A 12,159-nucleotide genomic window follows, 5' to 3' on the forward strand; every position below is an offset into this window, starting at 1 on the left:
CCTCCCTCCCTCCCTCCCTCCCTCCTTTCTCTCTCTCTCTTTCTCCTTCCTTCCTTCCTCTCTCTCTCTCTCTCGCTTTCTTTCTCTCTCCCCCCTTCCTTCCTTTCTTCTTCCACCCACCCTACCTTTCTAGTCACTTGTTGTCTTCGTCCACAATGGGCTTTGCTCCCTAGTAATAATAATAATACAAAAGATAGTCTAGTATCCAAAGTGTCTAGTAATAATACTTAACATATACAAAACCATTTGCAAAAGTGAAAGGGTCGGAATATTTTGGGATAGGACAGTTACCAAAAAACCCCACGGAGTACAGCATATTGTGCTGGAATCTCTGCTTCTTCACGTCTCAAGAGCAAGACTCGATCTGATAATTGTACTCAGACTTTCCCATGAAGTCCTCAGAAAATATGGTTATTGCAAGTTATGTATTGGTCCTTCTCTGTAGAAGATTTATGAAACTAACATAATATCCGGAAACTTCGTTGTAAGACTGCTTGACTTTGGACCCTCATTCCAATTTGATTTCACTTTTGCCAATGATTTTGTATATGTTAGGTGTTATTACTGGACACTTTGGATACTTGACTCTCTTTTGTATTTATTATGGTTTATTAGAATATACAGATACTTTACAATATTGGGCTTGCCTCTTACTAGAGTTTTTTTCACAGCCTTTTCTTTCATATCTTCTATAGTCCAAGGGGCTGTGGTTCTCTCCCTTTTTTCCTGCAAAGTATAAACATTCCCAGAAAGTGGAGGAGGAGGAGATTGGATTTATACCCCGCCCTTCACTCGGCGTCTCAGAGCGGCTTACAAACTCCTTTCCTTTCCCTTCCCCTCCCCACCACAGACACCCTGTGAAGTAAGTGGGGCTGAGAGAGTTTTTTCAAGAACTGCTCTTTCAAGGACAGCTCTTGTCAGAACTACGGCTTGCCCAAGGTCACCCAGCAGCTGCAAGTGGAGGAGTGGGAACTCAAACCCGGTTCTCCCAGATTAGAGGCCGCACACTTAACCACTACACCAGAGTAAGTCATGTGAGGCACAGTTGTGTACAGTGATATCCTGAAGGCCATACACCGCACATAGCAGTGTCCTGAAGCCCCCTGGGAACAGAACCACAGTTTCAACTATAGAGGCTAATTGCTATGGAAATTAAAGTATTATAGGTGTACCAGAGGTTTTGCAGAGTTTTAGCCAAGGACTGAGGCTCAATCCAGCCCTAATTCTGCGACAGGTGGTCCATTGTTGCTGAGAAGGTGTTTTAAGTTGGGAGTGGGTGGGCGCAGTCTGTCAGTGAGGAAAGGTCTGTCTTGCACCCATCTCTGACAGAGAAATCTCCTTATGTACAAGAGACCAAGGAGCTGCGGTGGCTCAAGTGGTTAAGACGCTGAACTGCAGGCTGTGGAAGGTCGGTAGTTCAGCAGTTTGAGACCCAGGTTGCCGCATGATGGAGTGAGCTCCCGTCTCTAGTTCCAGCTCCTGCCAACCTAGCAGTTCGAAAGCAAGAAATTGAAAGTAGATAAATAGCTCTGGGGACCAGTCCGGCACTGGTGATCTGGTCGTGTCCTTCCCTGGACTCGTTTAAGAATCTGCCCCGTTAAGGGCCAGTTTGGTGTAGTGGTTAAGTGTGCGGACTCTAATCTGGGAGAACCGGGTTTGATTCCCCACTCCTCCACTGAGCAAGGGAACCTTTACCTTTTTACAAGAGACCAATGTGTCGAGCTAATTGAAGCTGTGAGCAGTAGGAGACAACCAGTAGCGATCTGTTGTTATGACTCTGTCTTGGAACAAGTTGGTCGGCTCTGGGGACCAGTCCGGCACTGGTGATCCGGTCGTGTACTTTCCTGTACTCGTTTAAGAATCTGCCCCGTGATTTCTTTGTTATAAAAATTTCCAGAACGATTTCCTTCCTGCATGCTTCTAAAGAAGTGAGCCGTGACACTGAAAGCTCACGAATAAATGTCATCAATCTTTAATACGCTGTCACAGGACTTCTGTTTTTACCCTGCTCCCGTCGACAAACACATCTCTCCCTCTGGAGTTATTATGGGAGGTCCCGGGCCTGTCTTTCGTGGTGGTAAACAAGGAGAAAGCGCTGCGAGTTCGTTCTCGTGATGGTTAGGCGGGTTCTGATCCTCGGAGGCTGTCATTACAGGAGTATCCCGGTCTTTAAAAAAACAAAACACAAGAAGTCTGGCTATTCCTGTACTCAGGAATGATGACTTTTAGTCCTGTTTGCTGGTCATCTACCCTGATGTCGTCTACTTGACTTCTGCCGCGATGAGGTCAGGCGCTTTTGAGCTTTGTTCCTTTCTATGTCGCATACCTACTCTGCTGTTTTGTTGTAAGGAAGCCACAAAATTGTGAACTCCCTCCCACGCACACACGGTTGAACTTCTTTGGGGGGGAGAGGGTTGTTTCTTTCACCTAAAAATGAGCGTGAAACCACGTCTTCTGTAGCTATGCTTGTGGAGAGGGCCGCGGTTGGCCGCGGTTCCGTTTGGTGGCAAACCTAGGTTCGTCGCTGCTTGACTTGAAGGGGGCTTCTTTCTGTCAGTGAGGTTGTCAGTCTAATAAGCATCTCATTCCCAAATGTGTCCGTGCTGGGGTTTTTTTAATCGATGGCTCCCAGAGAAGCCGTCTTCTTAATGTTGCCTGGTAGGGTGCCGCTTGCCCGCCTGTGGCATTTTGAAACGCAAACTCCCTGCTTCTGTCTGAGTCCTTGTGTCAAACTTGGTTGGAGTTTCTCTTCCCCTCTGTGTGGCAGACGCCTGCGAAACTAACACGCTTTGCCGTTTAGCCGCTTATCCTTTTCTCCACTCCTTCTGCTTCTTGTCCGTGACAGATATCAACCTTAACTCTCCCAACAAAGGTCTGCTGTCAGATACGATGACGGATGTGCCCGTGGATAACGCCAGCAGCGCCGCCGCCGCCCCTCCGAGACCCCCTTCCTACAACGGGCTCACCGAAGCTGAGGAAGAGGAGTTAAAAGCCGAGTTGGTCAAGGTAAAAGAGCTGGTCTCTGCGTGTGTTTCACGTGTGACGCAAGGATCCGTGGAATGCCGCTTCGTATGGCTCTGAAGAGTTCTGGACAGCACTTTGGTTACAAACTTGGTTTTTTTTTTTAAGCTAAAGTGAACCAGACTGGTGGAGATGCATAGAATCAGAGGGCCGGAGGGGTCCCTAGAGGCCATCTAGTCCAACCCCCCTGCTCAATGCGGGATCAGCCTAGAGCAGTGGTGGCGAACCCATGGCACGGGTGACAGAGGTGGCACTCAGAGGCCTCTCTGTGGCCACGCGTGCCATTGCCCCAGCCAGGCCCAGACCATCATTAAAGTGTCGGATTCTCTGCCAAATAATTTTAAGTAGATGAAAGCATTTGGGATTGCTTTCCTTACTTTGTTTGGATCATCTTAAGTTAATGTATGAGTTGTTTTTTCTTAACTAAAACTTCAGTATTCAGGTTAAATGGCCGTGTTGGCACTTTGCGATAAATAAGTGGGTTTTGGGTCGCAGTTTGGGCATTCGGGCTCTAAAAGGTTCGCCATCACTGGCCTAGAGCATCTCTGACAAGTGTTTGTCCGGCCGCTGCTTGAAGACTGCCAGGGAGGGGGAGGAGGAGACCACCTCCCCAGGCAGCCGATTCCACTGCCGCACAACTGTCAAAAAAGTTTTCCCTAAGATCCAGCTGGTACCTTCCTGCCCTTAATCTAAACCCGTCATTGCAAGTCCTCTCCTCTGCTGTCAACAGGAGCAGCTCCCCGCCCTCCGCTAAGTAACAGCCTGTCATATACTTCAAGAGAGCAATCCTATCCCCCCTCAACCTCCTCCAGACTAAACATTCCTAAATCCGTCAGCCTTTCTTCATAGGCTGGGCTCGGTCTCCAGGCCCCCCAATCATCCTCGTCACTCTCCTCTGCACCTGCTCCATTCTGTCCACATCTTTTTCGAAGTGAGGCCTCCAGAACTGCACACAATACTCCAGGTGCAGTTTGACCAATGCAGTGTACAGCAGGACCATCACATCTTGCAATTTAGATGTTATGCCTTTGTTGATACATCCCAAGATCGCATTAGCCTTTTTTGTTGCTGCATCACACTGGCTGCTCATATTTAACCCATACTCCAAGATCTTGTTCACACACCCTGCTGCTCAGAAGTGTGTCCCCCATCCAGTATGCATGTTCCTCATTTTTGTTACCCAGATGTAGAACTCGGCACTTGCCCTTGTTAAATTGCATCTTGTTCACATCCGCCCACTTTCCCAGTGTGTTCAGATCTCGAGTCCTATCTCTATCTTCTCCCTTCTGCTTTTGTGAAAAGGACTTCTTAGTTTGTTTATTTCTTATTCTACTTCATTTGTGCCCCACCTTTCTCCCCAATGGAGGCCAATGTCATTCTCCTCTCCTCTGTTTTAGCCTCACAACAACCCTGTAAGATAGGCTAGACTGAGAGTATGTGACTGGCCCCAAATCACCCAGCAGACCAGGGCACTATGGCAGAGCAGGGAATCGAACCTGGTTCACCGAGATCCTACTGCATCACTCCAGCTGCTACACCACTGTCTCCCCTTAAGGCGCATTTCTCGTTGGTTTTAATGGTTTTAAAGGGTGATGTTTATTATGCATGCTTTAATTTACCGGCCAGCTTGATGGTCCAGGTGAGGGTAGAAAAGCAGGTTATAAATTTTGTTACATATATTAAAAAATTCCTGGGAAGTCAAATACCTTATCACACCTTTTAATCTTCCCTTCAAGGAGCACAGCGTATCATCTTTCTTCCCCTGTTTGGTCTAGTGGTGTAGCCAGTTTGGTGTAGTGGTCAAGTGCGTGGACTCTAATCTGGGAGAACCGGGTTTGATTCCCCACTCCTCCACTTGCACCTGCTGATGTGACCTTGGGTCAGTCACAGGCTCTGGCACAGCTGTCCTTGAAAAAGAGCAGTTTGTGTCAGAGCTCTCTCAGCCCCACCCACCTCACAGGGTGTCTGTTGTGGGGAGGGGAAGGGAAAGGAGTATGTCAGCCACTCTGAGACTCCTTCAGGTAGTGAAGGGCGGAGTATAAATCATCTTCTTCTTCTTCACAAGGAGGACTGGACCCCATAGGTTCTTCTGGATCTTTCTGTTGACTGTGTCATCCTTCTGGACAGTGTTGCCAGGGCGCGACGAGGGGATAGTGCTTTGTAGTGGCTCTGGTCTTCTTTGACAGGTTCCAGGGGGTAGAGCTGGGAAGACCCCTGCACTGCCCTTTGGCTTGTGGGTTCCCGTCTTGTTCCCATGATATTCAGCATATCATAAGAACACGAGAGAAGCCAATGTTGGATCAGGCCAGTGGCCCGTCCAGTCCAATGCTCTGTGTCACACAGTGGCCAAAAGCACCAGGTGCCATCAGGAGGTCCAGCAGTGGGGCCAGAACTCCAGAAGCCTTCCCACTGTCCCCCCTCTCCAGCACCAAAAATACAGAGCATCACTGCCCCAACATAAGAGAAGCCATGTTGGATCAGGACAATGGTCCCTCCAGTCCAATCATAACATGGCTGCCATACAAGGTGGAGCCAACCACCAGATGTCTGGAAGTAATAGAGAGCCAGTTTGGTGTCGTGGTTAAGTGCGCGGACTCTAATCTGGGAGAACCGAGTTTGATTCCCCACTCCTCCACTTGCACCTGGCTGGATGGCCTTGGGCAAGCTGTAGTTCTGATAAGAGCTGTCCTTGAAAAAGAGCAGTGTCTGTCAGAGCTCTCTCAGCCCCGCCTACCTCACAGGGTGTCTGTTGTGGGGAGGGGAAGGGAAAGGAGTTTGTAAGCCGCTCTGAGACTCCTTTGGGTAGTGAAGGGCGGGGTATAAATCCAATCTCTTCTTCTTCTTCTAATATGTAGCTCGAATAGTACTTCTTCAGCATTTTGAGCAGAAGCTCCGTTGAACAGCATGCTGTTTAAACTGCGCAGCCAATCAGAAGCCCTTCTAGGCAGGAAGAAGTTAACATTACAAAACGAACTCTAATGTGGTATATGATTACATCAGCTAGAATGACATATGCTCAATGCTGGAAACAGGAAAAAGTACCAGAGATCTGGGAATGGATAAAAAAGTTTAACTTTCATGGTTGAAATGGACAAAATGACAAGAAAGCTTAACAACCAGGAAGCAGAAGAATTTTTCAAAGACTGGAAAGACTTCAAAGACTATTTGGAGAAATATTGGGAGGTGAAGAACAACTTATTTAGCTTTGACAACCATTGATAGAAAGATATTTAGAATGTGTAAAAGTGTATAAGGATAATAGTGTTACCTAATAAGTTTAAGTAATAGATGAAAGGTGAAGGGAAATGGGAATCAAAAAATTTGGGAGGGAGGTTGGAGCACTGCGGGAAGTTAGAAGAAGAGGGGGGAAGATAGGGGTAGAAAAGGATATAAGTATCGCGGGTCCCCCTCTTGTATCCTAATAAAAATTGTTTAAAAAAAAAGAAGCCCTGCTAGGCAAAAACCCCACCCCGCCCTGCCCACTTTCTAAAACCACTTGGCGGGCGCTAGGAGAGGTGTTGGTGAGTTCCCCGGTGCCCATGGGCCCCACGTTGGGGACCCGTGTACCAGACGATCCACTAGCCTTATCTTCCGCCCACCCCTGCTTCAGTCTGTAAGCATTTAAGGAGGTCATCATTCGTAGATTCGAGCCCCTTGTGGCTGCTAGGTCATGCGTACAGTTACAGTATTATGTAAGTGGATGCTTTTCCTGGGAGGCTGGGCCACCGCAGCTCCTCTTCCGCACTGATCCCGTCTCTGCTTGCTCCTGCAAATCCCCAGGCCCCTCTCACCTCAGACGCTTCTCTTGCAGGTGGAAGAAGAAATTGGCACCCTGCGCCAGGTCCTGGCCGCCAAAGAGAGACACTGCGGGGAGCTGAAGAGGAAGCTGGGCTTGACCCCCTTGGACGGGCTGAAGCAGAACCTCTCGAAGAGCTGGCACGACGTCCAGGTCTCCAACGCGTAGGTGTTTGCCGCGGCGCATCTTCAGCTTACCCGTCTAAAGCACGGTGCTCTAGGGAGGCTTGCTGTCAAAGAGAAATGGAGATGCAAAACTTTGCCATTCTCCGCCCCCCCCCCCAAGAGAGAGAGGCGATATCTTGTGTCTAGAACGCATCTTAGCTAGGGAACATGACTCCAAAAGAGAGCCCGTTTGGTGCAGTGGTTAAGTGCACGGACTCTGATCTGGGAGAACTGGGTATGATTCCCCACTCCTCCACTTGCACCTGGCTGGATGACCTTGGGCAAGCCGTAGTTCTGATAAGAGCTGTCCTTGAAAAGGAGCAGTTTCTTTCAGAGCTCTCTCAGCCCCACCTACCTCACAGGGTGTCTGTTGTGGGGAGGGGAAGGGAAAGGAGTTTGTAGGCCCCTCTGAGACACCTTTGGGTAGTGAAGGGCGGGGTATAAATCCAATCTCTTCTTCTTCTTCTACCTCACAGGGTGTCTGTTGTGGGGAAGGGGAGGGAAAGGAGTTTGTAAGCCGCTCTGAGACTCCTTTGGGTAGTGAAGGGCGGGGTATAAATCCAATCTCTTCCTCTTCTTCTTCCTCCTCTTCTTCTTCCTCCTCTTCCTCCTGCTCCTTCTTCTCCTCCTCTTCCTCTTCCTCTTCTCTTGGCTTAGAGACCGCCAGTCACAGCAGGTAGCCCGATTCAGGTCAAAGGGGACTTTGAGGACTGGGATCGATTTGGTAACTGAATCAACAAAGCTTTAATGCATTGCAAATAGTCAATAATAAAAAGTTCCATTAAAACCAAAAGGGTTGCGGCCAAATGGCCATCCTCAGTGATATAAATAATTAAAATAACGCCTCATAAATTAAAAGTATTCAAAACACAGCATACTACATCTCTGAACCTAAGCTTTAAAACACACACAAGAAGTCAGGCCAGTTCGTTAACCGGATAAGTCCTACTCTATTATTAGAATAGATCAGGACCATTAAAATAATTCTTCAGATTAAGAACATATCTCCTCCTCTTCCTCTTCCTCCTCTTCTCTTGGCTTAGAGGCCTCCAGTCACAGCAGGTGGCCCGATTTAGGTCAAAGGGGACTTTGAGGACTGGGGTCGATTTGGTAACTGAATCAACGAAGCTTTAATGCATTGCAAATAATAATAAAAAGTTCCATTAAAACCAAATGGGTTTCGGCCAAATGGCCTTCCTCAGCGATATAAATAATTAAAATGACGCATCATAAATTAAAAGTATTCAAAACACAAAATACTACATCTCTGAACCTAAGCTTTAAAACACGCACAAGAAGTCAGTCCAGTTCGTTAACCGGATAAGTCCTACTCTATTATTAGAATAGATCAGGACCATTAAAATAATTCTTCAGATTAAGAACATTAGAGAAGCCATGTTGGATCAGGCCAGTGGCCCATCCAGTCCAACACTCTGTGTCACACAGTGGCCAAAACCCAGGGGCCATCTGGAGGTCCACCAGTGGGGCCAGAACCCCAGAAGTCCTCCCACACTTGCCTCCCAAGTACCAAGAATATAGAGCATCTATGCCTTCTGGCTAATAGCCACTCATGGACCTCTGCCCTTAAGAACACAAGAGAAGCCATGTTGGATCAGGCCAATGGCCCATTCAGCCCAACACTCTGTGACCCACAACGGCCAAAACCCAGGTGCCATCACACGGTCCACCAGCAGTGGGGCCAGAACTCCAGAAGCCCTCCCACTCTTGCCCCCCCCCCCAGCCCCAAGAATACAGAACCTCACTGCCCAAGACAGAGTGTTCCATCTGTGCCTTCTGACTAATGGCTTGTTGTTGTTCATGATCCAAATATCTCTATAAGTCTGGTCAGAACAAATCGTGGTTCTGTGGTGTGTATACCCACACTCAGGAAGCAAAATACATCCAGTTAATGAACTGGCCGTACTTCTTTGTTGATTAAACACATTCTAACTCATTAGAATTTATCCTATTATTCAGCTTCGGCTCAACCTCTCTGGTTACCTGGGTTGCAGCTTTTTCTTCCCCTTTTTTTGGTCTTGCGACTGAGACAGACCTGCCTGTGTGTGAAGAGCTGTTCCCCTGGATCGCAGCCAGTGGCACCGGCTGTCCGGGAGACTGAATGAAAACCGTGTGCTTTTTAAAAAAAATTATGTACTTAGATTTCTCTGCTTTCCCACTCAACAGATGTAACTGAGAACTGGGCCTCCCATTCTGTTCCCTGTATCTCGCTCAGCCGCTTGGTTAATCTCATATTTATAATGGTGCTTTTGCCCATAGGCGAGGTGTAAGTTTAAAGCGACAAGTGTCCTCTGCCGAACAGGAAAAACCAAGGATGGTGAATAGTTAAAGATCTAAAACTCAGTGCCATTTCCCCCGTCTCCAGTAGGGACGTGACCTAGATCCACCCCCTCGCTGTGGGCTGCTGTGGCTTAATTAGTTACCTACTGGAAACCGGATTTTCTGTTTTTCCGTTGGAATCCTTTTCTTTCTTTCTTTCTGTTTTTGAAAGTGTAATTGACCCCCAGGTTTTTGTTCCTAGTTATGTGAAAATCTCCGAGAAACTCGGAGAGTGGAATGAAAAACTGACACAGTCTGACCTGTGCGTTCCCCCCTCTTGGCTTCTGAGCGCGCTCTCTGTCTCGCGTTCTCTCTCCCTCTCTCTCTCTCTGTGTGATCTCGCTCTGCCCTCCGGCTAGTTCTGCCTCCTTCGTTTAGGGTCCAGAGGAACCCGGCTGCCTACTTGGGGGACAGAGGAAAGCCACCTTCTTGCTTGTCAAACTCAGCATTAAACCTTGGGCCACGTTCAAGGTTCAGCACGTCCTGCTGGCTTCCTTGACGTGTTCCTGTGTCGCTGAAAGGAAGCGTCCACTCAGACCTCTTGAGGACAAAACCGAACACCTTTCCTGTTAGATTAGCGCTCTGCGTGTACGTAGTGCTTCAGAGCCCAACAGAAGCTTGGAGACCTGTCCCTTTCTTGTTATGATTCAAGTGTCGGGAGAGAGCCACAAGGGCTTTTTTCATGCACTCAAGCTTCGGCCTGGAACTGCGCGTCCCAACCCTGCTTGGTGTACTGAAACCGTGGCTTGGCTACCGCTTCTCCTCTGGGAAGCAGTGCTGGGAGGCGTGGTATGCAGCAGCCGAGAAGGATGCTTCCCCGGGCGCTCCCCCCCCCACCGCCAAAACAAAAGCACTAGGTATGTCATAGCCTTGTGATCACATGTTGGTAATCCCAGTTTTGGGGAGAATGGCTGAGGACACAGGAAGCTGCTTTACACCGAATCAGAAATTGACGAACTGGGTTCGTGGTGAATAAAATCGTAAAAGACCAGCACTCGCCACAATGAGTAAAACCTTAATGTATTCTGCCAAAAGTTGTACATGTATCCAATGCATACATTACATTAACAGTTCTAATTTCCCAGATTTTTCACCATATATTTGAGGACCTTGCAACTATAGAACTTATTTTCGAACTGAAATCCTCAACGGTAACAAATTGAACACCGTATATATGGGATGTCTTTACAATCCAGTGTTCTAATACACTGGGGTTACTCTCTGTTAAATTGTACGCAATCTTCTTGAGAATGAATTCTCACTAACAATAAATTCTGGGTTCTTTATGAATGGATTTTGGTAGCTATACAGCTGAGGCACATTGAAGAAGAAGAGATCGGATTTTATACCCCGCCCCTTCACTCAGGAGTCTCAGAGCGTCTTACAGGCCTCGGCCACACGGGCAGGAAAATGCGGGGGGGAGGCGTGGCTGTTTGCCCCGGAGCAAACTTAACACGCAACTGCGCGATCAGGTGTCGGGTTGAGGTCCCGTCGAGCTCCCGTGGTTAGGGGGGAGGTGCTGATCACACGACGTGGCAAAGAAGCGGAGCAGCGTGGCAAACGGGCTTGTTTTTTTTTTTAAACTGAAATGTGCGCATGCTCCGTTGGGTGCTTGTGCGCATCCGTGGAGACTTGGGGGGGGGAACCTTTTTGAGAGGGGACATGGGCGGGCGCCGGAACTACCACCGAAAATGCGATCAGACGCCCACCCTTGCCCCGCGGTTTCCGGAAACTAGTACCTCCGAGGTACTAGTTTTTTACCCCGCATCTTCGGTGGGAAGCCTCGGGTGCACCATGGGAGCTCCACGCTTCCCAGATGTGGCGGTGAGATCGCGCCCGGAAAATCCGCCTATCTTCCGTCTCTCTAGCATGCCTAATGCTCCGTGTGACCGAGGCCCCAGTCTCCTTCCCCTCCCCACAACAGACACCCTGTGAGGTCAGCGGGGCTGAGAGAGCTCTTTTGAGGACTGCCCTTGAGAGAACAGCTCTGAGAGCACTTGTGACTGACCCAAGGCCACACCAGCAGCGATTGTGTACAATTTAATAGAGAGTAACCTCAGTGTGTTAGAATACGGGATTATAAAGATACTCCATATATGCAGTGTTCAATTTATTCCTGTTGAGGATTTCAGTCAGAAAATAAATTATATAATTGCAACATCCTCAAACATATGGTGAAAATCTGGGAAATCAGAACTGGTAATGTAATGTATATATTGGCTACACTGTACAACTTTTTGGCAGAATGCATTAAGATTTTACTCCTTGCGCTGAGTGTTGTTCTGATACTGAATCAGGGCATCAAAGTCAGCCTTGCCTACTTAGACCGGCTTCTGCTCTCCAGGGTCTCAGGCGGAAGTCTTTCACTTCACCTACTCCCAGATCCTTTTAACTGGAGATGGCGGGTAGTGACGCTCTGTATTCTTGGTACTTGGGGGGCAAGAGGGGGAGGGCTTCTGGCATTCTGGCCCTGCTGGTGGACCTCCTGACGGCACCTGGGGTTTTTCTTGGTGGCTGTTGCATGACCAGTGTTGGACTGGACGGGCCATTGGCCTGATCCGACATGGCTTCTCTTCTGTTCTCAACCTGGGCCCTTCTGCATTCCAAGCAGACGCTCTCTCACCTAGCCACAATCCCTTCTTTCTCTTCTGCACCACACATCTCTCTTTCCCAGTATCTTAAGAACATAAGAGAAGCCAATGTTGGATCAGGTCAAAGGCCCATCCAGTCCAACACTCTGTATCCCACAGTGGCCAGAACTACCAGTGCCATCAGGAGGTCCACCAGTGGGGCCAGGACATTAGAAGCCCTCCCACTGTTGACCCCCCCCCAAGCACCAAG

General features: G+C 48.5%; 1 protein-coding gene across 1 annotated transcript in view; it reads left to right on the forward strand.

The window, feature by feature from the left end:
- Window positions 1-2,845: 2,845 nt before the first annotated feature.
- TPD52L2 (tumor protein D52-like 2) overlaps window positions 2,846-12,159 on the forward strand; it is a gene marked incomplete at its 5' end in the record, with an annotated part of 44,674 nt that continues 35,360 nt past the window's right edge. The window contains 2 exons of the mRNA XM_015414962.1: window positions 2,846-3,006; window positions 6,833-6,981. Of these exons, the coding sequence (XP_015270448.1) occupies window positions 2,846-3,006; window positions 6,833-6,981 (310 nt within the window). The remainder of the gene's footprint in view (window positions 3,007-6,832; window positions 6,982-12,159) is intronic.

Source organism: Gekko japonicus, unplaced genomic scaffold (genome assembly GCF_001447785.1).
Source record: "Gekko japonicus isolate JY-2015 unplaced genomic scaffold, Gekko_japonicus_V1.1 scaffold3799, whole genome shotgun sequence".
NCBI lineage: Eukaryota > Metazoa > Chordata > Lepidosauria > Squamata > Gekkonidae > Gekko > Gekko japonicus.